We start from the raw sequence: 21,767 nt of genomic DNA on the forward strand, positions 1-21,767 counted from the left end.
GACTTCTCACTCAACGTCAACAAAACAAAGGAGATGATCGTGAACTTCAGGAAACAGCAGAGGGAGCACCCCCCTATCCACATCCAAGGGACAGTAGTGGAGAAGGTGGAAAGTTTTAAGTTTCTTGGCAGACACATCATGGACAAACTGAAATGTTCCACCCACAGTGTGGTGAAGAAGGCGCAACAGCACAACAATTTGGCTTGTCACCTAAAACCCTCATAAACTTCTACAGATGCACAATCAAGAGCATCCTGTCGGGCTGTATCACCGCCTGGTATGGCATCTGCACCGCCCTCAACCTCAAGACTCTCCAGTGGGTAGTGCGGTCTTCATAATGCATCACCGGGGGCAAACTACCTGCACTCCAGGACACCTACAGCACCCAATTTCACAGGAAGGCCAAAAGGATCATCAAGGACAACATTGACTGTTCACCCCGCTACCATCCAGAAGACAAGGTCAGTACAGGTGCATCAAAGCTGGGACCGAGAGACTGAAAAACTATGTCAAGGCCATCAGACTGTTAAACAGCCAACACTAACATAGAGAGGCTGCTGCCAACATACAGACTAAATCACTGGCCACTTTAATAAATTGATTTAATAATTGTATCACTAGTCACTTGAAATAATGCCACTTTAATAATGTTTACATACACTACAATACTCATCTCATACGTATATACTGTACTTTATACCATCTACTGCATCTTGCCTATGCCGCTCAGCTATCGCTCATCCATATACTGTATATATGGATAATATATATATATATATATATATATATATATATATATATATATATATATATATATATATATATATATATACATATGTACATATACAGTATTACTGCACTGTCGGAACTAAAAGCACAAGAATTTAGCTACACTCGCATTAACATCTGTTAACCATGTGTATGTGACAAATACAAATTTGATTTGATTTGAAATATATAGAGATAACAAAGAACAAAGTCTGGTTTTGTTCAAGGGTCTAGTTATGACTGCACACACTCCCACCCAAAAAGGGCACTTTTTAGACACACCTGTGCACAATCTTATCGCTTCAAGAGCAGTACATTTAGCCAAAAGCACTTCATACATCATGGCGACGGAGCCAATCTTTATTTAGATGGGTCATCATTTGTATTCCTGACAGCACAATAGTGGGTGAGGAAGGCTAATTCTCAGGGTGGTTAGTGTGCACTCTGCGATAAGCTTGACTCGCGGCAAAGGGAAAAGCACCTATTATGTGGATTTTCAATTCAACTCCCCAGAACTGCCAGCTGCCTGTGACACAGCCATGTGTTTGTTCAGAGCAGCGACACATATCACTTTTTAGGGGCCTGCATGAAGGGTGGAAAGGTCTCTGCTAATGTCAATATTTCAGATGCTGCTCCATAGCCGTGCCAATGTTTTATTTCACGTCACAGACGCACAGAGGAATGCATTGGCAGAGTGAGGACTCTTGAAATCTTCTACTACTTGGAATGATCTTTCAGGTCAGAGAGGGCTTTTGAGTAATCACAGCAGTGCTCACCAACCCTGCTATCTCAGATATTGCAAATGTGTTTTTGGCAAATGTGTTTGGACAATGCCTTAGGGAAATATTGAAGTTTTGCGTTCAGCATCTCCAAACCAGAGAGCTCTACCAGCCTAACGATTACGCCAATGATGCATCCATTTTCCTGGGTCCCGAGAGGAATGCTGAATATCTACTGCCATCAAGAGGAGAAAGCGACATTAGCCAGAGGGCTCGTTCTGACAGAAAATCCTTAACATTATCAATGAATCATTAAGATAAGTTTAATCAATTAATATAAAGGGATTTAGTAAGCCTACTGTAAAGGTTTATGTCAAATAACATGAATATGGAGCTACCCATTTTTCCCATACCTTTTTCCTCTCTACCTTTTTCCAGACATGCGCAAATCAAACATTTGATGTTGCCATTTGATGATGGAGTATCAAAGAGGATCAGCTTATCATTGTAATAAGCATTTGTAAATGTTCAGCAGGTGAATTCTCATCATATCAAATAATTATGAATGTTGACATTGGAATCTAATGGGGGGGAGGGTTGGAAACACTGATTTGTCTGTTTAAAACCCCATGATCTAAGATGACCATGTTGCTTCTGTATGTTATGACTATCATCATTAGCCTGGAATATTATACTTTAACATGTTGAAAGAGATGAATTACATTTGTATTCTTCTGTTTCCCATGCATATTATTTCCACTGTATCCCACTTGCATGTTAAGTGATAAGTTCATGTAGATTTAGTTACTGTAATGTTGAATTAAACTTGCTACTGTATGAAGCCATACAAATCCATGGACAGGGACTAGACACACTTGCTTCCTCTGTTTTATTTGCGGCGTTTTCATAGAAAATCTTGGTCTAGGTTAACAGGATAGTGTGCAGGCCCTTTATTGGTTTTACGTTTCCATAAAACAAACATTAACATGGACCTGGACACTGCATTTACATACGCAGGTTGAATACCAAAGGGATCCAGTGTTCTATGTATTAGCTTTCTGTGGTCTTAGCATTCCATTCGTCTGTCTCTGCATCCCAGGGGACCAGTACAGATGTTCCTGCCTGAATCAGATGCTGTTTTATAACAGAACCATTCCATTCATGCAGTCATTACACCATAACACTGAATATGTGCACCAATGGACACATAACAACAACGAGCACAAACAAATCATCGAGTGTATTCATTTCATCAGAGGAATAGAGGTGATTCAATCTATTCATTCTTCAATTAAATTCCGCAACTACAAATTACTGATAATTAAAATTGTCTGAACCGTTCCATTTCTACCAAACCTGTTATTATCATTTTCTATAACAGTATATCTTTATCACATGGCACATATAAAACATAATCACTTTGAACAAATGTCTGAATTTGCATTTAGAGAGACCAAGAAGATGAAACCTCCCATGCTTTGTAGAACCCTAGAGAATGAGACACAATGCAGGCATAAAAGTGGTGTGTGTGTGTGTTTGTGTATGCGTGCATGCATGTGTGTGTGTGTGGTGTGTGACAACAGCAAGAGCCAGCCCCAGTTTGCCAGCATTACGCATTCTGTCGGAGGTCAATCCATTATCATTCCTGACATTTCAAACAGATAAGAGCCCACCGCTGCCATTCTATTACCGAAATCATAATGGAATTTGGGGACATTGCAAATAGATGTTTGACTTTGGTGGATTAAGGCAGAAAGCTCCATAAGAAAATGTTATCAAAGGCCTGTTGACCAAACAAATGAAACAGGTGTTGTTCTGTGTTTTCCAGGGCAGACAGTAGCAATGAGCATCTGCAGGGGAGTAGAACATTATTAGCATTTGGGCCAAGTGGGAGTGTGCTCTCTCTCTCTCTCTCTCTCTCTCTCTCTCTCTCTCTCTCTCTCTCTCTCTCTCTCTCTCTCACACCCCTTGTACAATGTATAATGTAGATTTCCAGCATTGTTATCCAGGTTCTCGTTGAATATCAAATAAATCCCCAAGACAGACCTAGTTCCAAGTGGCAGGAAACGAAAGCCGATAATTAAGAGAGTTGGATAAAAATCTATCAGCCCCCCCCCACCAACCCTCGACTGCAAAGACCGCAATGGAACCAGAAGAGGAGACTTACATGTGTATAATATGCAATTGAAATAAACCATTTAAACTTTAAATATGTTGAATCCCTTTTCTGTGCTTTGTTTTACGAGATTCTTGCTGCTCTTGAGACTGTTAAAGTGTTGAATGTTAACCTCCCTAATTACACAAACAAGCAGCAAATGAATCTCTCCAGTGGAGCCAGGAGAGCCAGATGTGTCAGTCCTTTAGAAAATATGTCCGTTCCCCAGAGTGATGCCTCCATTTACCATGTGACTGAAGCCTTATGCTTTCTTCCTAAAGCAAGCCACATTATCGCTCACTGGGAGAGTTGTGCTGTGTCTGTGTGCGGCAACAGCATCATCATCTACCCTTATGAGTAGGAGGTAGGATGGCATAACGCCTGTCAACCAAGCTGAAGATAAACTACTGCCACAGTTGCAGCCATGCACAGAATAAAAAGTCATTCTGATGGAAACCACATCCAAAGTTTGTTTGATTATAACTCTGAAACAAGACCATTTTCTAACTCTTCTAAAGGAACCAGGGAGAAGACCTTAGTCCAATGAACGCTCAGAGAGATGCTGGAGAGACATACAATTATGGCAATTCCTCTTCACTAACAATGCAACTGAAGAGGGCATGGATCTTTGTGAAATGTTCATTTTCCCCAACGTAGTTTAAAAACTCAAAACGCCACTTTATTTCCTGAGCAATGTAAGAGAATCAAAACAATGATCATTATGATTTGGTGGGGCTGTCACCTCTGGAGAGATCTATGAATATAAACTTGGTGCAGCTCATAAAGTTAGGTCTTGGTGGTGTCGGATTGAGATGAGGAAGCTTATGCATTTCATAATTACATTTTGAAAAAAGACTGTGCAAGCCAGGGAGTCAGAAGATGCCAACCGTCTAGATTTAATGAGGGTCAAATTTAGAGCTGCCATTTTAACGTTGTATGGAAGATCCAGAAAAAGAGAATAGGCTATTGCTTATTGTGGTCATTAAGCTGACATTCCAATTTGAGTTCCAACTCCTGAATGAAAAACCCTGCTTAGACTTGTAACTGCTCTAAGAGCCATATGAGGTCTGTTAACTTGGCTGCGTCTGATCATCACTAATTTATGTTATTTTTGAGTCCTTTTCATATTTCATGGTGTGAGAGGGAGTGGAGCAGGAATATAGATAGAGATGGCTTTAAGCCAAAGAGAACAGCTCTTGAGAAAAGAACAGAGGGCAGAGAAGGGAGGAAGAAATGGTGAGAGGGGGGGTCCAGGAGGGGAGAAGGGGGATGGGGGGGGTCAACATGAGATGTACTGGGGAGGGTGAACGTATTTGGAGCAGTGGATGGCGGATGAAAAAGGACTAATAGGAATAAGTCCATGACTGCCAGGAATGTGGGGAGTGTGGGGGTTGGAAAGAGTCATCATCTAGGAGTAATGATGGCAAAGAAGCGGCAAGGAGGAATTTCTGAGTGAAAAGACACAGGCAGGGCAGGCATTGTTAACAAGCATATCCAGTGGCAGATTGCAGATGAGGTAGTTTTTCTATGGAGGAGAATGATATGGACAAGATTAGGAGCTCTGGCAGCTTAATATGTTGGTCTGGATCTCTTCCATTGTGTCTGTCTGCAAGCTTTTTCCTGCTTACTGAACAAAGCTGTTCAGAGCAAAGTTGGAGAGAAAGACATTTGAAGTGGTAAAAAGGGCACAGTTTTGATGGGTGACTGTTCAGAAGAGGAAGACGACTTCAGGGTGAAAGACAAAAAAATAGTAGTTTCAGCAGGAAGAGGGCCATATACAGTGCATTCGGAAGGTATTCAGACCCCTTGACTTTTTTCGCATTATGTTACATAACAACCTTATTCTAAAATGGATTAAATACATTTATTTCCTCATAAATCTTCACAGAATACCCCAAAATGACAAAATGAAAATAATTTTGTAAACATTTTTGCAAATACCTTATTTACATAAGTATTCAAACCCTTTGCTACGAGTCTTGAAATTGAGCTCAAGTGCATCCTGTTTTCATTGATCATATTGACACAATTCTTCAACTTGAAACATGTCAATATGAGTCCACCTGTGGTAAATTCAATTGACTGGACATGATTTGGAAAGGCACACGCCTGTCTATATAAGGTCCCAGAGCAAAAACCAAGCCATGAGGTTGAAGGAATTGTCCGTAGAGTTCCGGGACAGGATTGTGTTGAAGGAACAGATCTGGGGAAGGGTACCAAAACATTTCTGCATCATTGAAGGTCCCCAAGAACACAGTGGCCTCCATCATTCTTAAATGTAAGAGCTCCAGAGTTCCTCTGTGGAGATGGGAGAACCTCCCAGAAGGACAACCATCTCTGCAGCACTCCACCTATCAGGCCTTTATGGTAGAGTTGCATGACGGAAGCCACTCCACAGTAAAAGGCACATGACAGCCCGCTTGTAGTTTGCCAAAAGGTTACCTAAAGACTCTCAGACCATGAGAAACTATATTCTCTTGTCTGATGAAACCAAGATTGAACTCTTTGGCCTGAATGCCAAGGGTCACGTCTGGAGGAAACCTGGCACAATCCCTACAGTGAAGCATGTGGGTGACAGTATCATGCTGTGGGGATGTTTTTCAGCAGCAGGGACTGGGAAACAAGTCAGGAAAGATGAACAGAGCAAAGTACAGAGAGATCCTTGATGAAAACCTGCTCCAGAGAGCTCAGGACCTCAGACTGTGACTAAGGTTCACCTTCCAACAGGACCTTGATCCTAAGCACACAGCCAAGACAACGCAGGTGTGGTTTTGGGACAAGTCTCTGAATGTCTGTGAGGGGCCCAGCCAGAGCCCGGACTTGAACCCGATCAAACATCTCTGGAGGGCCTTGAAAATACAGTGCCTTGCGAAAGTATTCGGCCCCCTTTGAACTTTACGACCTTTTGCCACATTTCAGGCTTCAAACATAAAGATATAAAACTGTATTTTTTTGTGAAGAATCAACAACAAGTGGGACACAATCATGAAGTGGAACGACATTTATTGGATATTTCAAACTTTTTTAACAAATCAAAAACTGAAAATTTGGGCGTGCAAAATTATTCAGCCCCTTTACTTTCAGTGCAGCAAAACTCTCCAGAAGTTCAGTGAGGATCTCTGAATGATCCAATGTTGACCTAAATGACTAATGATGATAAATACAATCCACCTGTGTGTAATCAAGTCTCCGTATAAATGCACCTGCACTGTGATAGTCTCAGAGGTCCGTTAAAAGTGCAGAGAGCATCATGAAGAACAAGGAACACACCAGGCAGGTCAGAGATTATGTTGTGAAGAAGTTTAAAGCTGAATTTGGATACAAAAAGATTTCCCAAGCTTTAAACATCCCAAGGAGCACTGTGCAAGCGATAATATTGAAATGGAAGGAGTATCAGACCACTGCAAATCTACCAAGACCTGGCCGTCCCTCTAACTTTCAGCTCATACAAGGAGAAGACTGATCAGAGATGCAGCCAAGAGGCCCATGATCACTCTGGATGAACTGCAGAGATCTACAGCTGAGGTGGGAGACTCTGTCCATAGGACAACAATCAGTCGTATATTGCACAAATCTGGCCTTTATGGAAGAGTGGCAAGAAGAAAGCCATTTCTTAAAGATATCCATAAAAAGTGTTGTTTAAAGTTTGCCACAAGCCACCTGGGAGACACACCAAACATGTGGAAGAAGGTGCTCTGGTCAGATGAAACCAAAATTGAACTATTTGGCAACAATGCAAAATGTTATGTTTGGCGTAAAAGCAACACAGCTCATCACCCTGAACACACCATCCCCACTGTCAAACATGGTGGTGGCAGCATCATTGCTTGGGCCTGCTTTTCTTCAGCAGGGAAAGGGAAGATGGTTAAAATTGATGGGAAGATGGATGGAGCCAAATACAGGACCATTCTGGAAGAAAACCTGATGCAGTCTGCAAAAGACCTGAGACTGGGACGGAGATGTGTCTTCCAATAAGACAATGATCCAAAACATAAAGCAAAATCTACAATGGAATGGTTCAAAAATAAACATATCCAGGTGTTAGAATGGCCAAGTCAAAGTCCAGACCTGAATCCAATCGAGAATCTGTGGAAAGAACTGAAAACTGCTGTTCACAAATGCTCTCCATCCAACCTCACTGAGCTCGAGCTGTTTTTGCAAGGAGGAATGGGAAAAAAATTCAGTCTCTCGATGTGCAAAACTGATAGAGACATACCCCAAGCGACTTACAGCTGTAATCGCAGCAAAAGGTGGCGCTACAAAGTATTAACTTAAGGGGGCTGAATAATTTTGCACGCCCAATTTTTCAGTTTTTGATTTGTTAAAAAAGTTTGAAATATTCAATAAATGTTGTTCCACTTCATGATTGTGTCCCACTTGTTGTTGATTCTTCACAAAAAAATACAGTTTTATATCTTTATGTTTGAAGCCTGAAATGTGGCAAAAGGTCGCAAAGTTTAAGGGGGCCGAATACTTTCGCAAGGCACTGTAGCTGTGCAGCGACACTACCCATTCAACCTGACAGAGCTTGAGAGGATCTGCAGAGAAGAATGGGAGAAACTCCCCAAATACAGGTGTGCCAAGCTTGTATTGTCATACCCAAGAAGACTCGAGTCTGTAATTGCTGCCAAAGGTGCTTCAATAAAATATTGAGTAAACGGTCTGAAAACTTAAGTCAATTTTATATCTCAGTTTATTTTATAAATGAGCAAGAAATTCAAAAAAAAAATGTTTTTGCTTTGTTATTATTGGGAATTGTGTGTAGATTGATGTAGGCAGTATGTATATCAACATGTCTTAGACAGGCGATTCAGAGTCATCTTCCAGCTAATTGGTTGGCCTTAGCCAATCAGATCTACTAATGAGTGTCTAATTGATACTCCGCTGGAGGTAAATCCAGGGTGCACAGTGTGTCTCCAGGGCTGGATTTACACAGGCAGTCCAATTCTGATCTTTGCCCAATTATTGGCAAAATGTCAAGACGCAATTAGTGAAAAAATATCAGAATTGGGCTGCCTGTATAAACGGGAGGATCAACGTAGGAGGATCAAGGTAGGAAGATCAACGTAGGAGGATCAACGTAGAACAACACTGTAGTAGAGGACTTCATCCTCTCTCCACAGCCTAGTAGCCTGTACTGGCAGGTGGATGACCTCCTCATGTTTGTTCAGCAGGACACTGATGGTGCTGCAGTCAGCACACATGTCAATTATCACCAAACAAACACACTAGCTAGTGTTAGAGCTGGGTCTTTGCAGTGGGGAAACTGCACCAGCTAGCACATTTCACCAATTCTTTATTTTGAACCATTTCCTCAAATTTTAAGACAGAGTGGTATAATAACTGCACTTATCCTAAAATGGAGCCTCATTTCCTGTTCTCTGGCTTATTCTGATTAGGCTTTAGATATTGAAAATTAAATATTAATACTGGAGGGTTTTAAGAATTCATTAAAAAGGCATTATTTTATAAGTAGGCAAATTATGTTGAACAATAATAAAACAGCCAAAGGGCTCCCTAAATGTACACATTTTCATCCATTCATCATCTATTTGTATCTATCCATCTATTGCCCTGTGAAGTATATTATGGGTAAATTGGAAATAAAATACAGATGTAGGATCTTAGTTTGATCACTCTTTTGTTGCTGAGAATTTGCCTGCACAGCAGGAAATGCAAACTTGATCAGTCTTGATTTGCCCTAACGAAAAATGTATCAACCCCTACAAAAAAATTATATTCATTATAATCCACACAATAATTCACATTTCCTGCTGTAGAAAACTGGCTCAAATGAAGATCCTACATCTGTAACTACACACCAATTGCATTCAAAAGAGTATCATTCATAGCCAGGATAGACAGGCTGCTTTAGACCTTGGAGACAGCATCAGGCGGCAGTGGCAGATGTAGAAGCCTCAGCTTTGACATGCAGGCTGTTCCAGCAGTCAGACAGCAGAGGCAGACACATATGAGGGATCTCTCTTGGTTGCTACCTTTAGCATTAATCAGGCTCATCATCACTGGAGCTGCCTGCTCTGAAGTCTCTAATCTGGGGGCGAAAAAAGTTAAGTCTGATTCAACAACCTCCTCAGTGTACATTTCCCTCACAAGAATGGCATGGTAATTCTGCAGAATGATAAACAATTTGTTTTGTTTCTGTACTGTGGGGTTGACGACAGAAAGGCTCCGGATACAAAAGACAAAACAATGAGACAGAATCAGTCAAAGAACTGTTTTCCACTGGAAAAATAATACAAATTGCAATAATACAATTCAATCAGACACGTAAAATATCCTATATCCAAGACAATAAGGCCCACAATGCATCAAAAAGATGTCACTTTCTGAAGCAGACAGGCTGACAGTCTTGACTTGAGCACACTTAGAAAAAAGGTGCTCTCTAGAACCTTAAATGGTTCTTCGGCTGTCCCCATTGGAGAACCTTTTGAAGAACCCTTTTTAGTTGCAGGTAGAAACATTTTGGTTCCAGGTAGAACACTTGTGTTCCATGTAGAACCCTTTTTTACAAAGGGTTCTACCTGGAACCAAAAAGCGTTCTACATGGAACCAAAAAGGGTTCTCCTATGAGGACAGCCGAATATTCCTATTGGAACCCTTTTTTAAGAGTGCATAGTCCAATCAGATGGACCGTCTACTCCAAATACAGACATACGATACACCCCAAAACATCAAAGCCCTCATCTGTCAGAAATCTAGACAACATAGTCTCTTTAAATAATGACCCCTATAATCAGGCCATACATTCAGCCAGCACTGTCGTTACAGTGAGTAACTTCCCTGATCATTAAAACCATCATCATTACAGCCAAAAAACATGAAGTAAAAGGGCACAAGCTAATATCTAATGATAAACAAGCTAGCATCTAAGAGGAATACACACCACGGTATTCTGTCTAATGCTCTTAATTCATCTCATATTTAACAGTTTGGTGTAATCCTTCCCTTTGATGTTTTCCTGATGAAATTGTTCAAGCTCGTCTGCTTTATTTAGACTGATATGGCTCGTACGTTTCCATAACGGAGTCTCAGTCAGTCATTAGGAGGGTATTTGATGTGTCCGTCTACCGAGGGTTCGTGTGTCTCACAGCCCCCAATCATCTAGTCTCAGAGTAGCCAGAGGGAGAGGAGGATGGCTCTGATGTCGACACTTTACATTAAACTGATGAAATTAATTCAAAGATGTGAATCCATCACACAATATCAGTCCTGGCATATGGGGGCCGTTAAAATATTAATAATTAATAGAATCATCTTATTGAACCACTGCAGAGCTCAGGTTCTCATTTTCTCATTTTCACTCCTGCCAATTTTCCGGCATGAAATGGAAGGGGGAGAAAACAAATTGAACAAATAATACCTTTTTGGTATGAATTTTAGATTAAGGCTTGTCACCTGTTAAACTTGTATTAAATTACATGATGGACAGTTTGAGAGAGAACTTTATCACCACAGCTTGAATACAAATGTTATATAGAGCATAATTCATATAAATGAGATATATTTGACAATGCAGTGGGATGAAACCCAGAGGTGTGGATTCTTTATTATGCTTTTTTACTTTCTACAACATACTGTCATTGTCTCCTGGAAATCTGATCCAAATGTAAAGAACAAGGCAGTTAAAATCACATTTGAAACATGCAAAGAGTCCCTGTACTAACTTTCTTCTGCACAGGGAATATAATCAGCCCATGACGACTTATGTCTGTTTCTGGAGCTCTTCAGACACACAGACAAATGTGGTCCTGATTATTGCCTTATATTTCTATTTAATTGCCCAGGGACATGTTGTAGTACCATATCAGCTAAAGACCCTCTGAGGTGACGAATGGAATGGTCGATAATTCACCAGAGGCTGGGCTTCAGGAGCTAAAAGCCAAATGCATTTACACAAGATGTCCAGGGGACCGCTGTACATGGCCTAATCTCACACCAAATCCCACAAGACCACTCCTGGAACGGATCCAGGCCAGTTTGTTATGTGGCATTCCACCAAGAGAGGAAACAAACTTTGTTGTTTGTGTACAGCATAGTACTTACTCTGTACACATTGGCATGAACAACTTAAACAAATAGATTTTGCATCATTGTATATCAAAACAAGGAAGCAAAAGATTGTTATAGTTCTGATAAAGTATTACACTAAATAAAACATAAAGACAATATAAAATGTAGTAACACTTTAGATGGCAAAACAGCTCTGAGCTACATTTGCAATATCTTTGTAAGATAAATACAATATGCTGTAGTACATGTATTGGAATAAAGGCAAAATTGTAAAATCCTCAACATCATGACACATTTAGGATGTAGATCAACTCTACAACATTTTGTCTTGTAACAAGAATACTGTTCAACCCATCGACAACATCTATACTGTAAACCTCATCCGGAAAATGAAGTACACATGAGCATCATCCATTAATGGGAAGCGTTTTGGGATTATTTATACCGTCTGTTACCCATCAGCTATTTAACCCCTCACTTCAAAACATTCAGTGAAGATTAATAAACAGAAGTACTTATAAAGCATGAACTGGATTGAGAAATGAAGAATACATGAATTGATAGATAAGAAAACATACTGTATATAAAGCTACAGTATGAAGCTTGAACTTTTGAAACCCAGGGTCAAATTGTTTTTGGCAAATCCTTTCTTATAAATCCATTAATGACCAAGTGAGTTACTCCTGTAGTTTTGTTACTGGGAGCTCAATCCAGGCGAAGCATTAATGTATAATCTGTCACAAAGTCTCACTTTACAAATAAGGAGATATTGATCGGATAGGAATCTTTTCCTTCAATAATTTTGTTTGCGGAGTTTTGGCTGTTTCAGCTCTGAATTTCTCAGGAACATAAAAAATGAAACCCTTTGGTGGTGCAAGGCACAGGGGGAGGTGACGCATACAGATTTATGTTACTGCTATGATTGACACCAGAGAAAATGTAGGCTCATGCAGGGTAATAGATGCACACAGCGAATATGACTCAAGATGCAATTATTGTACAGCTATTCTAAAATCAAATGATAAATATTTCCTAGTGTCTGCCTAGAATGTACTGTAGTTAGCCATCCATCAGAGAGACATACTGTTCATAACATGAATGTGCCCATGTACTACTACTACTACTACCACCACCACCACCACCACCACCACCACTACTACCACTACCACTACTACTACTACTACCACTACTACTACTACTACTACCACTACTACCACTACCACTACTATTACTACTACTACTACCACCACCACCACCACCACCACCACCACCACCACCACCACCACCACCACCACCACCACCACACTACTACTACTACTACTACTACTACTACTACTACTACTACCACCACTACTACTACTACTAGGGTGTTATGATTTCTAACACTGCTGGCCAAGGGTATAACCTCTTTTCTTGAGGACAACCTCACACATGCATGTGACAGCCACAATGGGGCCTAATCCATCAATGTTTGGCATTAGATATCGTTGTGTTTCTTCTGAAGGGGTACAGAAGCCTAGAACGAAGAGGAGGGTTTATGGCAATCAACCAAATGTGCTGTATGATATATGAACCAAATATGCTAATATATAATGTACAGCCTGACCATAGCAGATTTTCACATAACACTTCCAAACCCTTGAAGAACTGGACAAAGCCACTCCTTTCCAAATCAAAGAATAACAAGAAGCCTTTTTCATTCATTCTTAGCCTTCATGCTTGTCTATGGTGCATAGCATTCATTTTTTTACAGAACAATCCTTTACAGAACAATATTTGTATTTACCCAACATAAGCTGTGAAATACCAGGAGAGGACAGAGTACTGTGACATCAAGTTGCCAAAATATAACAAGAGCAATTGGTTTCTTCCAAGGGAGTATAAAGGTCAGATCCGTTCAGAATAAACTGATAAATACAGCATTAAGAAACAGTGATAATGTTTTTCTACATGGGTAGGAATAGCATTAGATACTTTAACAGTGAGGAGCCAAGACATTAACTCAGGGAGGGAGGTAAACTGCATCTGAACCTCCCTCTGCGCTGCAGCTCATTAAAATTTCAGATCACATACCTCATCAGTGCCATGCCAGTTCAAAACACCATCCTGCTCTTCCTTTCCATTGGCCTGTCAGTCTTAACAGATCAGCAGGAGTCAGGGACGGTAAGAGAAAGACAAGGCCCACCATATTCCCACTTCAAACACAGCCTTTTTCCCACCACACAGCAATATTTATTCCCTAGAGTGATAATCGTTCTGACTGAGAATAAATAAATGCTGAGGGACATTCTGGTGCAGAAAAAGGCAATAAGGCAATATTAATAATAAAGCAACAACAATGACAACATTGTCTATGTAATGACCTCAGCGATTAACGTGGTCATGCTTCCCAGCAGATATACACTGACTGTACAACATGAGGAACACCTGCTCTTTCCATGACATAGACTGACCAGATTAATCCAGGTGAAAGCTACAGTATGATCCCTTATTGATGTCACTTGTTAAATCCACTTCAATCAGTGTAGATAAAGGGGAGGAGACAGGTTAAAGAAGGATTTTTAGGCCTTGAGGCAATTTAGACATGGATTGTGTATTTGTGCTATTCAGAGGGTGAATGGGCAAGACAAAATGCCTTTGAACAGGGTATATATGGTAGCTGCACCAGTTTGTGTTAAGGACTGCAACACTTCTGTTTTTTACACGCTCAACAGTTTCCCGTGTGTATCAAGAATGGTCCACCACCCAAAGGACATCCAGCCAACTTGACACAACTGTGGGAAGCATTAGAGTCAACATGGGCCAGCATCCCTGTGGGATGCTTTCGACACCTTGTAGAGTCCATGCTCCAATGAATTGAGGCTGTTCTGTGGGCAAAAGGGGAGGGGGGCGCATCTCAATATTAAGAACGTATTCTCAATGTTTTGTACACTCATTCACAAATGCACATTTCTGACAGGATAAATAGTCAATGTGAAGGCTAAGGAGTACATGTGGATGGCAGTAACATTGCATCACAGCAGACAGTACCCTCCAGTCCACAGCTTACACTCTCAAAAACAACTCATCTGCATCTGTTTATTAATAATGTTCTCTGGTGATGCTCTATTTCTTCCACTATTACCACAAAATGACACCATGCATGAACCTCGTGTAAAAGCACTTTGAGACAAACATTCAAAATAACAAGCTGATATAAATCAAATTATTACTTGATATATTCTCTCCTCCACATACTGTATGTTGATATATATATATTTTTTTTTTTACAGCTGTTGGAGACCTGAAATGGGTAACTAACACTGCTGTCTGAATTCACATTTTGAATAGACCTCAACATGAGAAATGAGGCTGCTACAGACTCACTCCTTTCTCTCATCAGACTTGACCCTGGAAAAGGTTCCTCACACAAGCAAACTTAATTTCACACTAACGTTCTGCCTCTCACTGAAGAGTGTGCATAGCGAATTAAGAGCGTGACATCCCTGATACAAATATCACTTCTCTTGACGATCAATAGACTGAGCCTGCTCTTTGTTTACTTTCATTACCCGCTGAATGAATCCCTGGGTCTTCAAGATAAATACATACCCCAAAATCATTCTATTCCTCAGTACACACTGTCGCAGTACACACACTGTCACTTTATGGTGTATAGTACAGTAGGTCCCAATGCCTTGAGGACCTTGCCGCCTTACAAAAGGTTTTACCTGACACCTTGCAATAGTGGTCACTATGGAGTTCTTGGGTTGACATCATGGACAGATTTGGTGGAAAACATAACAGAAGTGTTTAGCTTTACTGCAGCCGGACCAATTTTCATTATTTTCATAGCAAAATTATGGGAAAATAGTGGGATTCACAGCTACCTATTGAACAAAGCTCAATCCTACGTACAGCATAGTTATTAACAGGTTATGAACAAAAAATTGGTTATTGTTTTATACATTTTGTTGAAATGATAAGAACACACAGACAGTGGGATATGTAAATAAATGGTGTATAATCCCATCTTACCGTTCTCACCGTCTGACTTCCTCTCCTGCTCGGTGTCAGTGAGAGACAGGACAGAGTTGGCTCTGCTGGACAGACAGGAGCTGTGCTCTGATTTAATCTCCTGCATCCAGAGTCTTAGGGCATGGTCGGGCGTGGTCCCACCCTCTGTTTCTGTCTCCACATCAGAGCCCATGCCCAGTGGGTAGCCGTGCTGGGGGGTAGAGCGAAGCTCAGCCTGGTAGTTGGGCCGGGCTAGCTGGGTGGATTCACAGAAGTCCATCTCTAGGAGAGAGAAAGGAAATAACAACATCAAGTCACATACCTTATGTATAGCAATATGAACTTATTTATTTTCATATCTCCGCCAGTGTTTTATGGTGTTGTATTATTTCATATATCAAAACAAAGAATTATACTGTACACTGCAGTAAGTTCATCACTGAAGAAACAAATAATATTTATAATAAACAGGCACTGCAAGAGCCAAGAGGACACTATTTTGAAAGCTACAGTACTTGGTAGAACTGTTGTAATGCTATCGATAATGGAACGCTACCTTCTTTGGACAGATATTGTCAGAAAATACTTTAGAATGTAATACTTTCAGGCTTTATTTAAACCATTTGGCTATTCATTTAAATTCACAATATACCTCTAAATGGCTCACCTTTAAACATCAATCATTGAACAACCATCTACAGATCATTCTAACTAAATGAGAAACAAAGACTGTTTCTATTCTCATAAAACCGTGAGATAATTCATAGTGACATATGGTTTCAGGGACGAAATGCTGTGAAGTAAATTGAGTTTTTCGGTGCTCAGTTACATATCCCTTGGGGAAGTGCTCAACAGACATATGAAAATTGTTTCTAAGAGTCAGATTTCTTTAAAGAGAATGGGGTTCATAGGTATCACAGTATCCACTAAGGTGTCATACTCTACTTATTGAAAGGTAGCTGGTGGCAGTGAAAGCAGATTTGCAAAGGCTGTTCTAGAGTGCAACATGTCATATTTTTGTCAATGCACATCATTTTGAAACAATGTTTAGCCCACATTTCGTGTTTGGTGAACAGAACCATTTTATAACGGAGAAACAGAACCATTTAAAAACGGGACATTTTACTACTGCACGTTGATACCTATCAGTCCTATCAGTATACTGTGTGGTACATTGACCTACACTGGTATAGCCTGGGTGAAACTGTTTCTGCTCTCTTGCCAACTCCTTATGGAATTGATCCTTCGCTAAGCCCCGCCAATCGCAGTGCTCCGTTGGATAGCAACTGTCATCAACCAGGCTCGAATCCGACCTGCCTCAGACAAACTCACATTTCACATACAAGGTTTAAATGGCTAAATAATTGATAAGTGCACCAGGGGTACTTGCGACTGTGATTCCTGAAATGCAGAGCCTATTTTACGAATTCAAAACACTAGTTAGTTAGCTAGCCAGTCAATATAACTTGTTTTATCCAAATGGATATTAGCTACCTAAGTTAGCTATATTATGAATTTAACTCTCATCTGCTGTCAACATCAAATTGTAATTGACAAAGGAATGTGAAGGAGTGTGAAGGAATGTGAATGTATGTGTGTGCGTGTGTGTAAGGGGAATGGGTCAATATACATGTATGTTTGTGTGTGTGTGTGTGTGTGTGTGTGTGTGTGTGTGTGTGTGTGTGTGTGTGTGTGTGTGTGTGTGTGTGTGTGTGTGTGTGTGTGTGTGTGTGTGTGTGTGTGTGTGTGTGTGTGTGTGTGTGTGTGTGTGTGTGTGTGTGTGTGTGTGGGGTCGGTGGTTAGAGTTCAGTGAGTGTACATCGAGCCTGTGCAAGAGAGTCATTGCAAAACATTGTAATAGATAACAATTAAATAAGGGGGTCAATGCAAATGGTCCGGGTAGCCATTTGATTAACTGTCCAGCAAACTTAAGGTTTGGAGTAGAAGCTGCTAAGGAGCCTTTTGGTCCCAGACTTGGTGCTCCAGTACTGCTTGCTTTGACTGCATGCTGACATTGCCGAGCCATTCAGTGGCTAGCCACACTATTTTACCAGGTTCCTGTGAAGCAACTGTTATGACAGTCCACCACAACATACCAGAGAGGCGCCTGATTTGCAAGGAGTAGTCTGTGTTTAGGGGGCGGGGCTTAGCTGAGGGTTAACTGTCATGCTAAACACATCAATGGGCGAATTTGTTTTGCATGGCCCAGTGCCCCGGTTTTGCTCATTTTCGACCATTCCATTGGTTCTAAGGAGAAGTCTCTTGCCTGATAACAATCATGTTTGGCTTGACAATGACAATGGAGCTGGCAAAAGCACAAACCGATCTGGGACCAGGTTAAATCTGGTACATTCTGCCTACCATTTTCTGTAACAATATTTACATTAGTAGAGTGGTACATTCTCTTTTTCTCTCTTCATTTGATGTTCCGAAATTGGAGAGGCATTGTGGAAGTGTGTGGATGCTGTGAGTATTCCCACAGAATGAGGCGTTGGGAGCACCATCTGTTATCACCACCTCCAGATCAGGGATGGGTGAACAGTAATTCCCCCAGTTACCTTTCAAGACAGAATACAATATGATATCCTTCAAAATAAATAATTAAAGACTAAGAATACTAATTTTAACTCACAAGCCAGATTTCTGGGTCATTGTTGGCATGGCACAAAAAGGCAAGTTTTGTTTTCACTTGAAAAAGCAGCAGAAATACTCTATGTCACGAAGCACTTAATTGACTAAATCTGGGAAAATTAGACACACTTCTTCCACGTCAGCTTTGCACCTCTATAACAGGTGTGACCTTGAGCGATATTAACTTGAGCTGTGAAAAGTGTCTATGTATATCCTTTGCAAAAAAAAAAATGAACCTACTCCAGAGAGGATGATGCATCCTATTTTATTCCTAATCTGTTCTGCACTGTTTGGTCAAATCATAACTTCCAACAGTTACAAAAAGAACAGTGCCCAAAGCATAAACCCAGCATGTAGAAAGACCAAGGTTTAATCTTTCATTATGATTTATCTGTTTATTTGTTTATTGGGATCCCTGTTAGCTTATGCAGAAGAAACTGCTACTCTTCCTGGGGTCCACAAATAAACTCAAAACACTGATAGACAAGGACAGCCACACACATTTAAAATAAAGCTATATACAAACAATGCAACTAAAAAATACAAATACAAAAATAATGTGTGTGTTAGAGTGTATCTGTTTTTGCATATGTTTGTATGTGTGTCACCTCACAGTCCCCGCAGTTCCATGAGTTGGTTTTTTATCCAATTTTTAAAGGTAATTTTGCTGTTTGCATGAGTAATTGGAGATGGGAGGGAGTTCCATGCAGTCGTGGCTCTGTATAAAACTGTGCATTGACTTGAATTTGTTTTGAACTTGGGGACTGTGAAGAGACCACTGGTGGCATGTATTGTATGGTATGTATGGGTGTCTGAGTTGAATGCTTTTGATAATGCAGACAATCTGGAATTTATCACAGTCTTATTTCGCATAGAAACTTGAAAAGAAGCCGTAAATCTCTCGCTAACCCTCAAACGGAAAGACTGGCATGCATGTTGTTGATGTTAGGTGTATGTGTAGTTAAGGGCAGAGCCAGCTGCAGCTTTGCTAGAACTTTCTTTGCTGCACTTGATCATATTACCAGACAGTAATCAAGATGGGAGAAGACTGGAGCCTGAACAACTAGTACAGTTGATTTTTGTGTAAAAAACGCATAACATCTTTTTATAAACAGACATACCCCTCCCCATCTTCACAACTTTGTCAATATGAATTGCCCAGGATAATTGACCATCCAATGTTTTACCTAGGAGTTTAGCTTCCTCAACATCCTCAATGGTCACAACCCTTATGTAAAACTCAGGTGAGGTTAAGGTCTTAGAGAATTTTGAACGAAATACAAAGCTTTTAGTTTTAGAAGTATTTAAGACCAGTTTATTATTAATCACCCATTCTGATACTGACTGTAACTCTTTATTTAGAATTTGTGTGAGCTCACTGGCTTTGGGCGCTGACATGTAGAGTGTGGGATCATCTGCATACATAAAGTGCATTCAGAAAATACTCATACCTTGACTTTTTCCACATTTGTTTTATGTTACAGCCTTATTCTAAAATTGATTAAATAGTTTTTTTCCCCTCAATCTACAAAAAATATCCCATAATGACAAATAAAACATTTAAATATAACATTTACATAAGTATTCAGACCCTTTACTCAGACATTTGTTGAAGCACCTTTGACAGCGATTACAGCCTTGAGTCTTCTTGGGTATGACGCTACAACCTTGGCACACCTGTATTTGTCTTCTCTGCACATCCTCTCCTGCGTTGTCTTGGCTGTACACTTAGGGTTGTTGTCCTGTTGGAAGGTGAACCTTCTCCCCAGTCTAAGGTTCTGAGCGCTCTGGAGCAGGTTTCTATCAAGGATCTCTCTGTACTTTGCTCCATTCATCTTTCTCTCAATCCTGACTGGTCTCCCAGTCCCTGCCGCTGAAAAACATTCCCACAGCATGATGCTGCCATCACCATGCTTCACCACAGGGATGGTGCCAGGTTTCCTCCAGATGTGACACATGACATTCAGGCCAAAGAGTTCGATCTTGGTTTCATCAGACCAGAGAATCTTGTTTCTCATGGTCTGAGAGTCCTTTAGGTACCTTTTGGCAAACTCCAAGCAGGATGTCATGTGCCTTTTACTGAGGAGTGGCTTCCATCTGACCACTCTACCATAAAGGCTTGATTGGTGGAGTGCTGCAGAGATGGTTGTCCTTCTGGAAGGTTCTCCCATCTCCACAGAGAAACTGTGGAGCTTTGTCAGAGTGACCATCGGGTTCTTGGTCACCTCCCTGACCAAGGCCCTTCTCCCCTGATTGCTCCGTTTGGCCGGGTGGCCAGATCTCTGAAAAGTCTTGGTGGTTCCAAACTTATTCCATTTAAGAATGATGGAGGCCCCTATGTTCTTGGGGACCATCAATACTGCAGAATTGTTGGTGTCCTTCCCAAATCTGTGCCTCGACACAATCCTGTATCAGAGCTCTACAGACAATTCCTTTGACCTCATGGCTTGGTTTTTGCTCTGACATGCACTGTCAACTGTCTGACCTTATATAGACAGGTAAGTGCCTTTCCAAATCATGTCCTATCAATTGAATTTATTACAGGTGGATTCCAATCAAAGAAGGGGTCTTTACGAATGCACTGTAGTTATTCTAGTTTCATTTAAGATCAGTGGCAAATCATTTGTAAAAAATAAAGAAGAGTATTAGCCGAATGCAACTGCCCTGAGGGATACCGTACTGTTTTTATCTGATGTTAGAGAAACTTCCATTGTAGAACACTCTTTGGTTTAATTGGATAAAAACTATAGAACCATATGATGGCAGGTAATGTATTGCACATCGAGAGACTGAAATTCTTTCCCATTCCTCCTTGCAAAACAGCTCGAGCTCAGTGAGGTTGGATGGAGAGCATTTGTGAACAGCAGTTTTCAGTTCTTTTCACAGATTCTCGATTGGATTCAGGTCTGGACTTTGACTTGGCACCTGGATATGTTTATTTTTTAACCATTCCATTGTAGATTTTGCTTTATGTTTTGGATCATTGTCTTGTTGGAAGACAAATCTCTGTCCCAGTCTCAGGTCTTTTGCAGACTCCATCAGGTTTTCTTCCAGAATGGTCCTGTATTTGGCTCCATCCATCTTCCCCATCAATTTTAACCATCTTCCCTGTCCCTGCTGAAGAAAAGCAGGCCCAAACCATGATGCTGCCACCACCATGTTTGACAGTGGGGATGTTGTGTTCAGGGTGATGAGCTGTGTTGCTTTTACGCCAAACATAACGTTTTGCATTGTTGCCAAAAAGTTCAATTTTGGTTTCATCTGACCAGAGCACCTTCTTCCACATGTTTGGTGTGTCTCCCAGGTGGCTTGTGGCAAACTTTAAACAACACTTTTTATGGATATCTTTAAGAAATGGCTTTCTTCTTGCCACTCTTCCATAAAGGCCAGATTTGTGCAATATACGACTGATGGTTGTCCTATGGACAGAGTCTCCCACCTCAGCTGTAGATCTCTGCAGTTCCTCC

General features: G+C 40.7%; 1 protein-coding gene across 1 annotated transcript in view; it reads right to left on the minus strand.

The window, feature by feature from the left end:
• tenm1 (teneurin transmembrane protein 1) overlaps positions 1-21,767 on the minus strand; it is a 231,913-nt gene that overhangs the window by 163,051 nt on the left and 47,095 nt on the right. Inside the window, exon 3 of the mRNA XM_046306197.1 lies at positions 15,691-15,951. Coding sequence (XP_046162153.1) covers positions 15,691-15,951 — 261 coding nt within the window. The remainder of the gene's footprint in view (positions 1-15,690; positions 15,952-21,767) is intronic.

This window comes from Oncorhynchus gorbuscha, linkage group LG16, assembly GCF_021184085.1.
Source record: "Oncorhynchus gorbuscha isolate QuinsamMale2020 ecotype Even-year linkage group LG16, OgorEven_v1.0, whole genome shotgun sequence".
Taxonomy (NCBI): Eukaryota; Metazoa; Chordata; class Actinopteri; order Salmoniformes; family Salmonidae; genus Oncorhynchus; species Oncorhynchus gorbuscha.